Source organism: Strongylocentrotus purpuratus, unplaced genomic scaffold (genome assembly GCF_000002235.5).
Source record: "Strongylocentrotus purpuratus isolate Spur 01 unplaced genomic scaffold, Spur_5.0 spur5_scaffold_12, whole genome shotgun sequence".
Taxonomy (NCBI): domain Eukaryota; kingdom Metazoa; phylum Echinodermata; class Echinoidea; order Camarodonta; family Strongylocentrotidae; genus Strongylocentrotus; species Strongylocentrotus purpuratus.
This window is the reverse complement of record NW_022145597.1, coordinates 30,410,305-30,422,913: the sequence shown is the minus strand read 5'-3', so window position 1 is coordinate 30,422,913 and position 12,609 is coordinate 30,410,305. Positions and strand designations below refer to the sequence as shown.

At 38.3% G+C, this 12,609-nt stretch overlaps 1 protein-coding gene across 1 annotated transcript in view; it reads left to right on the top strand.

Moving 5' to 3' along the window:
* The first annotated feature begins 9,270 nt into the window (after nt 1-9,270).
* LOC579450 (sodium/potassium-transporting ATPase subunit beta-1) overlaps nt 9,271-12,609 on the top strand; it is a 44,074-nt gene continuing 40,735 nt past the window's right edge. Inside the window, exon 1 of the mRNA XM_774822.5 lies at nt 9,271-9,537. Within this exon, the coding sequence (XP_779915.1) occupies nt 9,417-9,537 (121 nt within the window). The 5' untranslated portion in view covers nt 9,271-9,416. The remainder of the gene's footprint in view (nt 9,538-12,609) is intronic.

Sequence of the window (12,609 nt, the reverse complement as noted above, 5' to 3'; positions counted from 1 at the left end):
TATATCATATTTCAAACATACATATTTTTAAAATATAGCTCATTAGGCCTTCTTTTCTTTGAAGTTCGTTTACGAAACGCACTCATTTACTCAGAAATGCAACAGGCAAATACAACGCTTACAGAAAACGGTATTCCTCAATCGTTAAATATTTCCGATTAATCGTTTTCAAACAAAGTGAAATAAATTTATGCTCGTTGATATCGCCCTTTTTGCGCTGCACTACAAGGAAAAAAGCACGTTTACTTACCAATTACTTTCAATTAATGCTGAGTTTAATGATAGTATAATTATGAAGAAAAAAAACGTTGAATGTATAGGCTTTAGAGGTTAGACCCTCTGCAAACATTCCAAGGGTTTTCTGATCAATAAACGTTTTTTGTTTGGCTTGTACTCGGTATTGATTCGGGTGGAAATTGACTGCATATGGGGGGGGGGCGGGCGGGATTGAGAATTGTTCTATTTAGCATATGAAGGCTAAGTGTGGACAGAAGGGATCGTTTGAGAAGGAGGATAAATAACGAGTATATGTCTCCCATGCAGTGTCGTGTAAAGGGATACATTTTTATCCAGAAACTTAAACGCTTATTATGTAAACGAGTCCCGTGGAAGCTTTGTAAATCCATGTTAAAAACTTGGAGAGAAACTTTCACTGCAGTGTGAGCTTCAAAAGGTCTCTGAAAAGTGGCGTAGCCTTAGTTTAGTTTTGAGGGGCGGGGCCCAACGCACAGTGTAGTCACAGAGACCGAAATAGCTCCTTATATTGCCACGTTTTTCTTTTTTCTCTGCCACTCCCCATCCCCCTTTCTCCCCACCCCTCTCTCTCTCTCTCTCTTTCTCATTGTATCCCACTCTCTCTCCTACTCTCTCTCTCTCTCTCTCTCTCTCTCTCTCTCTCCCTCTCTCTTTTTCTCTCTCTCATGTGTCCAAGCACTCCTCATTCCCCCTCCTGTTTTCAGCTCAAAGGGAGGGGCACATGCACCCGGTGACCCCAAGTACCACTGTACAGAAGTTCTGAAGCATAGCCCGAAGTGACACAAACATTATGGTCTATTTGCAACACGGTTTACAGATAGTTTTCATCTAAAAAATGGTTTGCTGACAATCAATTAATTCTTTTTCCCCCCTTCAGTTAACGTTGTATTCAGTTGCAGCAGCAGCACTGTAGCAGCAACATCAGTATAGTAGTAGTAGTAGTAGTAGTAATAGTAGTAGTAGTAGTAGTAGTTTCAGTAGTAGTATAGTAGTAGACAAGTAGTAGTAGTAGTAGTAGTAGTAGTAGTAGTAGTAGTAGTAGTAGTAGTAGTAATAGTAGTAGTAGCAGTTGTAGCAGTAGTAGCAGCAGCAGCAGCAGCAGTAGTAGTAGTAGTAGTAGTAGTAGTAGTAGCAGTTGTAGCAGTAGTAGCAGCAGCAGTGGTAGTAGTATTAGTAGTAGTGTCAGTATATAGTAGACAAGTTGTTGTTGTAGTAGTAGTAGTAGTAGTAGTAGTAGTAGTAGTTGTAGCAGTAGTAGCAGCAGCAGTAGTAGTAGTAGTAGTAGTAGTAGTAGTAGTAGTAGTAGTAGTAGTATAGTATAGTATTAGTAGTACATAATAGTGGTGGTGATAGTAGAAGTAGTAGACGAACTTATGAGAAGTAGTAGTAGGTGTGGTAGTAGTATTATATATATATATATTTTTTTAATCCTTTATCATGTGTAAAACATTCAGTAGCCGAAAAAAAAAATCATAATTGAGATTACGACTTTTTTGCGAGCAGCACACGTAAATGATAGTATTCGTCGACACCGACTATAGTAACGAAAGTCATATGACTTCATGTCATACAAGCCTCCATATAATATTTCTAGACATAATGATTATATCTAGAGTTCACTCATACAGTAATAGAACGAGTGTGAGAATGTGTATAAGTAGGGTCCATGGTCCAATGAAGCTCCGTCGAAAACAGAAAGGTACATTTCATTTATACGACAAACTCTTTATAATAATGTGATGCACCAAGTTTTCGTATAATGTCACCTTATGAATATAACAACAAACACGCAAATAATAAACAAACAAACAGACAATGAAACATTGTAGACCTACTTACCAATGTACTATGTATAGCTACAGAAACGTAAACGAGACAAGATCTGGTTGCAGGCTAGTAATTATGGTTCGCCAGCCCTCGTCTACCACCAGAAAGTAATCAACGAGTTGTAAACAGGCGGACTGGAGGCAATGCAGATGATAATAGACACTTTCACTCACGAGAGATCGTCTGGTAACGCGTGAGCGATTGGTATTGTGTGATCCTGCTATTAGCAAACAATCAATAAGGAAATGAATAGAGAGAGGGAGAGAGGATCGAGAGGTGGGGGGGGGGGGAGATAGATAGATATAGAGATGGGGAGGGAGAGACGGGGTGAGTGGCAGGAGGGGGGGGGAGATATATAGAGAAAGCTTGAGAGAGAGAGAGAGAGAGAGAGAGAGAGAGAGAGAGAGAGAGAGAGAGAGAGAGAGAGAGAGAGAAACGATATGAAGGTGGAGAATATCGATGGAAAAGAAAATTAGCATAACCACCAAGCAACAAATAAAAACGCAGTCGACAGTCAATGACAATGACACTGAAACCAAAGTGGTCCAAGATAGATAGAGAGAGGGGATGGGAGAGCGAGGGGGTAGACAGACAAACAGACAAACGGAAAGACAGACAAACAGAAACAGGGGATGGAGCCGACACATCAGAGGGATAATCTTATTCTGAAGAAGCTTTCTTCCAATGCTCTCACGACCTTCTCTTTTCCCGAATACATGAAGCCCTGCATTAGTCGCAATGGTTAATTTACCTGCGAGGGTAGACGGGCCGATGGCTACAAAGAAGAAAGGTGCTCATTTGTTATTCATACACATTAAATGCTTGTGTGGTTTCATGCATTGAACCAGAGGCAGAGGGGCGTTTTTTTTTTAGCAGTTTACAAAGTTTAGAGGCACAGGCGATGTCAAAGGAATCCCCGATGCACATCCCCCAAAGAAACAGATATTTGCAAGCTCTAGAGAGACAGAGAGAGAAAGGGGAAGAGATGGAGAGAGAGAGATGGGAGAGAGAGAGAGAGAGAGAGAGAGAATGAGAGAGGGGGAGAGAGAGAGGGGAGGGCTGAGTGCGAGAAGAAGAAGAATTGGATGAATATATAATATATTAGAGAGATAAAGAAAAGGGAGGGGTGGGGTAGATAGATGGAATGTGACGGAGAAAAAGGGGAAGAGGAGACAGACAGACGTACAGAAACATGAAAGGAATGGAGAGAGAGAGAGAGAGAGAGAGAGAGAGAGAGAGAGAGAGAGAGAGGAAGAGAGAGAGAGAGAGAGAGAGAGAGAGGGGGGGGGGGGGATGCGAGAATAAAAAGGAATAGGTGACATGGAGAGAAGGAAATGTAGAAAACGGCCAATAGAGAGGTATATTGAGACAGAGACAGAGACAAGCACACAGACAAAGACAGGTATATAGACAAAGACAGAGCGAGAGAGAGAGAGACAGATTGGAATGCGACGAAGAGAGACAGAGAGGGCTTGGAAAAGATAGTCAAAATGACATATGACACACAGAAGATTATGGTATATTTTTTCAAATATAACATTATTATCATTTGCGTGTCATATACAATTAAACTTGAATTTACAATGCACAATATCATCCATCACATGCATGGGCTTAGTTATAAAATGATAGTATAGAACATGCAAACAGAAACTGAAAGTAAAGACCTTTGTGAATAAGTATAATGTCCTATAAACATAGTATCAAATTACAACTTAAGAAAATGTGTATCCATTAACTGATATTGCTTTCGGAAATGATAATTAGAATTAAAACGGGGTGAGATAATACAGCACTGCGGTTATTTCCTGATTGTGAAATAGCTGAGAGAAAAACAATATTACTGAGTAATTAAATTTCATACATAAATCTGATGTTCTCTATAGCTTTCCATGGTGAGTATTCACGTTTAAGGATTTCGGGAACATAAAAGGCTGTTGATATAACTCTTTCGTCAAAAGAAACCGTTAATTGGGCGTTTCGAGGAATAAAAGGAAAGGGAATATAAAGAACACATATGATAATGGAGTGAAGTATCGCACGAGACTATTTTGAAGTAAGGCTTGTATAATGTATTGTATTTGTATTGTATTGTAATATTTATTCGGCACTTTCAAGAAATATAACAATATAAACATGGTAAATACAAAATTGGAATGACAAAAACTGTGCAAATACAAATTTTTGTAGCAATATTATACTATGACAGTACAACAATATGAAATTGTACTTTTTTTTGTATGAATCAGCCATCTCTCCCTTATCTAAACACACACAATTTGACACAGTATAGTTTTTGATTTAATCCACTTGTGTATAACTGTACATAAAAATATATCTACACCAATCTATACACACGTTTCTTATCAAGCTAATCTCGCCATTCATTCCATGCTTTTTGTTCCGGAACAGTAATTTGTGACGAATATTAAACGTTTATGAGTATTTTGCTTTCACACGGTGGTTCCTCATTGCCCCAATCATCCGTAAAATAGTTCTCATAGCTGTTTACTCTGTGGTCTTTCACAGTGGTTGATTTGGAGGTAGAGTAAGAGAATTAAAGCCAATTTAACATTTTATTTTTTATTGGGGGTGGCTCCGGCAAGAATTTAGTTTTTTAATTAACATTGCTACAACCGAGAGGTGACAATAAAACGTTGTATGATTATATTCCTGAATTAATTTTGTATTTAGCAGTTTGCTGATTGGATCTACCATTCTGACCCCCTCCCTATTTAGATTTTGAGTCGTCCGTCAAAAAGCTTTCATTATGTTGCTTTAATTTTTTTTCTTTCTGTACACCATGTCCTGTATAATCGATTTTATATATATCTTTTTAAAAATTAAATTGTTTATATTATGTATGTATATTTATATATATGTTTTGTTATTATGTTTGCAAAGTCGAAAGCAATATTGAATAATCATTCTATCATTATAGAACAAAAATAACTTTCTATGCTGTTTAATCTGTGGTCTTTCATAGTAGTTGATTTTGAGGTACAGTATAGAAGAATTAAAGGCACTATTTCACATTGGGAGATAATTATTGGTAAGCCTACATTAAATTCCAAGCTTGAGTCCGAGTCGATTCGATTCAGTGGAGCCGGGTTCGAGTCCCTGATTCGATCCGAGTCTTTCCGAGCAGCGATTTAAATCGAGTCTATAAGGCTCTGAGTTGTGACTAGTGGAGTCGTGGCCTTTCCGCGCTGTGACTCTTTACAACAGAGGTGCTAGTCCAGATTCTGGCCTATTTAATTTTGATCTCCACCACACCAACCCTACCTCTCCCTACTTACTTGCTACCAGCCGATGATGGCGTGATCATTAAATTAGGACGCCCGGCGAAAAAAGGCTGGGCTGGTGCACTGATCTCTACGTAGAGATCAGTGGGCTGGTGAGCATAATTATGAGTTTGTTGATAACGCCACCTTCGACGGCTTGAATCAGTGTGTAGGGAAATTATAAAGGACCGTGCAGATTCTGGACTACAGAGGTGCCGGCTCTCTAAAAAAAGAGAGTGAATTTTCACTCTTTCACTTTCTTGGGAGTGACGTCAGGGATCACTAGTCTTGTTTAGGAGTGAATATCGATTGATTTTCGAGTGCTCTCTAAAAAGAAAAGAGTGAATGTTCACTCTATTTTCACTACATTTTCACTCTCCAGAGGAGTGATGTCAGTGATCACTCGATTTCTTTTAGACATGATAGTATTTTCAAAACGTTTTATTTTAGTTATTTTAAGTTAAAGTCACAACAAATATTTTCCCGAGCCTACCCACCCCCGGTAAAAGAATTCTGGATCCGCCACAGAAATGCATCGAATCGGTAATTACCAAGAGTCATTTCCTGCATGATTGTCTAAGCTTTATAAAGCCGGCGGCAATAATTCGAACTTTATGCTCTGTTTATGCGACGCCGCACTTCGTCGGTTTTTGTTTTGAGTCCTCGGCCTCGGTGGATCGTGAAGATATTGCCTGGGGTTTACAAGCCCGAGAATTCAATTCAAGAACGCAATAGTAATAATAGTAATCACAAAATAATTGTATGACACGAAATTGCAGACAATGTCCAACCAAAATCTAAAAACTAAAACAAACAAAACGGGGGAGGAGGCGGGATGCAAGCGCGTTGTGTATCACCCATCATCTCATTCAGTCAGAATTGGTCTAGCGCCATCTTTTGTCCATTAATGTACAGTGTAGTAAATACAGGCGATTTGATTTATTTTATTTATTGGTATAAATTAGTATACTTGCCCGACGGATATCGGATAGGCCTAGGCTACTAAAAGACTGGAAGAATATTGGTTCGATGAGACGATAAAGAAGAAGGATGAAAGGAAAAAGCATTTAACCAAAAATAATTCAAGGACACTGATATTCAGGAAATGTTTCACATAATTAATAAAAAAAAAAAAAAGCAAGTAAAATACAGATCAAAAATAAATGCATACGGTAGATTCCAAAAGTTCCAAACACACTGCTCGATGTACTATATATTTTGGATGATTATACCACCCCTTATCCCTCCCCATCTACCGCTGTGAGGATTTTGTGTATGGCAATCACAGGCATAGGAGGCGGGGAGGTGGCTGCATCCGGCCCTTCGTAAAAAGAAATTGAAATTATCGAGAAGCATATATTTTGAACAGCAAAGTTTGTGATCTTTATACGTTTCACTTAGAATATGATTAAAGAACAATTAACAACTTAATGGCAAAAGTAAATTCACAAAATCATCATTCTCTAAAATTTAGAACTTGAAAAGATCATTACCGGTATTCAACAAAGAGATGTCTACGGTTTAGCGATCTTGTGTCTACACACATTCTGACATGGAAACACAGCAAAAAAGTACCGTTTAGCAAATTTAATTGAAGAGAGTTGGGCGCCTACCCCTAACCCCCACTTTTTTCTTGGTTGTTTGATTGTGTGTGTATACCTTTACCAGCTTTTTAAAATATTTTTTAGTCACGGCATCCTTTTAGTTTTAAGGTTTTAAGATTCGTTTGTAACACTCTGACACTCCTCACGTGCCATGTATAGGCTACAAGGCACATTTGTTTCTAATTTTTTGAGAGCGAGCAAAAATTAAAGACAATTAATTTTACTTTAGAACCAACACATTAGATAAAATGGCACCTCGCTGCCGTATGTGTGTACAATTCGAATTATTAGGAGATTTGGGTATCTCAATGCCCAAAAATACCCCGGTTCTAAATGTTACGAGCGAGTAAAATTGTGTTTGTTTGTTTGATTGATTTTATATCTGCGTTCAAAAAGATACAAATTCAAAGTACAAAAACTCGAACATTAACAAATACAATGAATAAAATGTTTACAAGAGTAATTATCAAAATAGAAAATCATGTACAATAATCATACAATATACATGTACGCAGCATACAAATAAGATAAGAAATATGAAATATTTTCCAATAAATTAGAGAGGTAATTTAGAACGCAGGAGACCAACATCGTGAGCGGTTAGGTTGGATCGAGATGTCCCATTGGATGGCGGTCCCCCCCCCCCCCCCCCCCCCCCCCCCCCCCCACGCAGTGTTATTTAGGGTACGCGTATATGCATCCAGGCTCCTTTTGAAAACACACTCCTAAGTCCGGTGTGTAAAGTCAATACGGGCCGGATTTGTGTGTACCTCGAGCCGGACTTTGGTGCCTGAAAAGTACCCCTCCCTTTACCGGACATTTTGGGAACACGCATGCGGCCCCTCCGACCCTTGAGTGTGGGGGGGGGGGGGGGATGGCGGTCTCATAAAAAAAAAGAATTGGCGACATAACTCTATTATAAGGAAAACTGAGGGATCAAGTGGTACAGTGCAAGTGCAGGTGCAGTAAACAGTTGCATGATAAAGAATAAAATAAGCCACGGTTTTATTATACTAATATAAAGAGTGGGGAGCGTATGATTGTATTATTTGTCGTTTATAGCTTTTAAGGATGAGATGGTTGAACAAGACTTTATGTTGTCGGGAAAATTATTCCAAATGTCCGGGCCAGAATGTCTAACAGAATTAAGCGAATGAACGTGATTAAAAATTTAATTTCGACATAAAAGATATAATACGCAAATTATGGGCACCTCGCTGTCAAATATATTTGGGCACCCCGTTGCTCAAAATGGAGGAATTCAGGCCCTTCGCTGGCATAAATCGTCGTGTAGGCCTATATAATAAAGCATGCGAGCGAAAAATATATATTGTACATGTATAATTAATATTCTCTCGCCGCACGTACCCCGTACTGCCGTAGATATTGCTTGCGGCACCCCGGATGAAAAACGCTGGACCAGACTACGTTGAATGCTTGTTCAAACTTTGTTTCCTAATGAATAATAATAACTATAAGTAGGCCTATAAATGTATAAAGGAATCGATGTTAGATAGTTTCCATCTTGAAAAAATCCCCGAAAAAATCGTCATAATATTATACATTAATTTTTGTTATCAATATTTTTTCTTTCTAGAAAACTATGCTAATTTTAAGAGGAAATTAAAGTAATACCTAATACCTGAGAGTCAGAGGAGAGAAGTGAATGACATGCATGTTATATGATTGAAATTTGTATTCTTCTGCCGGTTCATACTTTTTCATTTTGTATATACTTATGTTTGTGTACGTTCTATAAATTCTAGAAATTCATCTTTATTTTCCCTTTCTTCCTCGTCCACTTAATAATAATAATAATAATAATAGCTCGTTCTTCTTCTCCTTCTTCTTTTTCTTCTCCCACTTATTATCATTTCTAATTATTTTTGTTTTTATTATCTGTCTGTACATTTTACTATTTTAACTAGTTAATTTTGTACATGTTTGTAGGGGACCCCACTGGAAATAAGCTCTTGAGCTTTCGTAAGTATCCAGTTCAAGCTGACTTCAAGCTGTTGAAAACTTGTCGAATAAAAATCAATCAATCAATCAATCAATCAATCAATTCTACAATTATGTATAGCCCATAGAGATATATATTAATAATATCTCTATGGTATAGTCGCAACTATCTGTTGTTTTGATTGCGTTTTCTACAGCGCCAGCTAGCGATAGCACTAACCTTTAGCCTGCTTTTCATAAATGACGTCATCCTATGAAGCGGGCACGCACGCGGTATGCGCGGGTAACGTGTGCAAAGGATAGAAAATTGACCGGCAAATTTTCGCTCTCTATGGGATATTCCATAGACGGTCGTACAGCGAGAACGCGTGCAAATTGCCGTACTCTTTTTACCTTCACTCCGCTAGCTATCTGGACGTGCAGAGAGTCGAATATCTCGTTCTCCGGCTTCATCTTATAATTATCAATATTGAAATACATCAAAATGGGCGGTGATGACGATACAACTTTCGGGCAGCGAATGTCAGAAAGATGGAGCGGGTTCAAACATTTTCTTTGGAACAGCGAAACGAGGGAATTTCTCGGCAGAGGAGGGAGTAGCTGGGGTAAATTTCCGTTGCCTTGTTTGCGTAGATAGCGCTAGTCTGTGGTTCTTGCACGTTGAATTATTTTTGTAATACGAGACTGATTATGTAAGATTGTGGTGTAGGCTAGGCCTATCATAGATTTTAACATGTGCATTGCGTTGCTGATTTGTGTGGTAGACTAATTGAGATAGAAAGGAGGATGATTTCTTATCCGTAAGATAATTTAGATTCAATGAAAATGTGATTGTGAATTATGAGCAGGATCGTGAGTGATGAAAATGTTCACACACACTCGTCACACTCTGTATCAGTCGCTGATCAAAATATGAATCAAGAATGAAGAGGTGTCGGACTACATCATGTTTGATGTAGATCTAGTACTAATCATGTACTAAACTATATAGACCTAGATAGAACTAGATCATGATTATTATTCCAATTTGTTCCATGGACAAGTGAATGGGCGAGTGGTGAGTGAGAGTGGAGGTGAATTGAATTTGTAATAAGCGGTCATTTCCTTTAGTCTTCACCAATTTTGTCAAGTCAGGATGCAAACAATAAGTTTCATAAGATGATAAAATTAAGAGGGCAAAGTTTCATTGGAAGAAAAAAAAAATTGTTTTAGTATGGTTTCACTGAACAAGCTTACAGACATCCCATTCCTAATTCCTAATCCTAGACATCCCATGGCATCAGAACATGTATAAAAATTAACTGTTTCAATAGTGTGTCAGCAAACTTGTATATCCGACAGTTTTGTCAAACAATATTTTAGCTATTCACTGTTTCTGGGGAACCTCGTTTTTGGCTTTTGGCTCTTTTGTTTTTCAGATCAGGGGTCACCCCTCCCCCTTCTCTGTGGTTCTTGACCTTTGACTCTATCATGTGGCTGGATAAAGTTGTGTACTTTGATCTAATTCTTGATCCCCCTTACCCCCCCCCCCCCCAATAAAAGAGAGAGAGAGAGAGAGAGAGAGAGAGAGAGAGAGAGAGAGAGAGAGAGAGAGAGAGAGAGAGAGGGAGAAAAGAATGCAAGTGTGCCTAAACATAATGCAAAATACTTTCCTTCATCTTCTTTCCTACTTGTAAGTTCTGGTGTCCTAGGGTGCACGCTCCTGTCCTGTTTGTGTCAGGATTACAAAAGATTCATGACATTATTGATTAAAAAAAAAAAGTTTTACATTTGAAAAGTTGTAGTCAAATGACCTTGCACTTGATGCGATTGTACTGTAGCACTTTCCTACAATGTGGGAGCAAGCGATGCCAGACTCATGATTCCTACCATCTTGTAACATGTCATAAGGTTTATTTTTACGTGTAGCAATATATTTTGGGGTCTCAAAGGATTACAAGAGGTCCATAATCCATGTACACTGTACATGTATTGTATGCAAGTTGAGAAGAACAGTAGATTGGAAGTGACTTGACCATATCCTGGTCAACTTTGTGCAACCAGAATGACACATAACTTTGTGGTCAGAGACTCGTAATGCGCTTTCATGGATTTTTGAATACCAGTACTTGCATTCAAATTTTCTAAATTCGACTTAGATTTAGTTTCATTTGGTTTCTGTTGATTGGGTTACATTAAAAATGTTGGGACTAATTTGCTTTAAAATAGCATTGTTTATACTAATGTGAAAAGAGAGTTGTGTTCCATTAATTTTGTTGGGCATTTGTAAAATCTCATGTAGGCAAGGCTTAACACTTAGGTAGGGTCCAGATCACATACATACACGTAGGCCCAATAATTTGAACTTTGGATGCCCCAACCTTGAGAAATTAAATCAGGAATCCGTGCATACAGACCTTAGTTAGGATTTCAATCAGGACTCGCTGTAAAAATTGTAATTGTGGTTACATCATTTGTACTCTAGTTTAGTAAAGTGTTAATACTTATCCAGGATATAACATTCAAGCTAGACAGAATCACTAGAATTAGGCAGGAAATGTTATCAAATTAGTTTTGAATAAAGAATTTCATCATTGCCCATATTCATTGCCCAAATCTTCAAACTGTATACCAGCTTCTGCAGCTTGCCAGGCATAGTAAAACTACTAACGAACTGAACATGTGCAGTGAATTGGGATATGCATGTAATCCCTGTAACAAGCTAGATTGGTGGTCATCCACTTTACCGATTGCATTGTTCCAGCTAGCAAATTGAACTTATTTGTCCCACTATTAAACCCAAATCCAATCACTAAGGCCACCTCCCACTCACCTATTTAATAGTCCTGCAATAAAACAAGGCCTATAGTGGGTACCTGATAATTGATAAAAGTTCATAAGGACATAGTAGGCTTCTGGAATCAGTGTGGCTATCACAGACCAAAGGCTAATCCTCTTATTGATTTGGCCGAGATAATGCAGAGGAAAAACAAATAAAACCTTAGGGTTCAAAGGGGAAGATCGGCTCATTGGAGTGTGGAGCTAATAAAAAGTACCAGTTATCAATAGGTCCATGCCTTTTACTCAGCCCAGACCATGCCTTTTGTGTGAATGGGTGTGTACCCTGATTGTTAGTCTATCAGATTAGGTTTCCCTTTTAGACACCATGATAGGGAGGGGACTTTAAGGTATTGATCTTGGACTTAAACTTTCATTCTTGAGCTTAAATTGAGCTGGAATTGATTATTGTCTATGGAGGGCATTAAACAGGCTTCATTTTTTCATGTTTTATTTCAAAGAAAAGAAGATTATAGAGGCCACGAAAATCTTTGCATTTATGTAAGGTTGGACATTACAAAAATTCTGGTATAATTGTCTGTAGAGTGCCAGAAAGAGTGTAAAGTGAATGAGTTAGTGCCTTTCTTGATCTGAGCACATGATATATGTAGAGAGAGAGAGAGACCAAATGGGGATCTCTTGGACAAGGACACCCAGTTTCCTTAGTCCCCCTGGGCAAAAAGGGGCCCTACTTAATTTACAATTAACTTTGACTTTGCTGGATATTTAAGAATCATTGAAGGTGGTTATAAATGTAATGGTAGATGACAAACATGTGGACTTTCTTGGAAATCACTTGTGTTATCTAGTTGTGATGGTATCTGTGGTTTTTGAGTCATGCAAAGCTCTAATGTCTTACA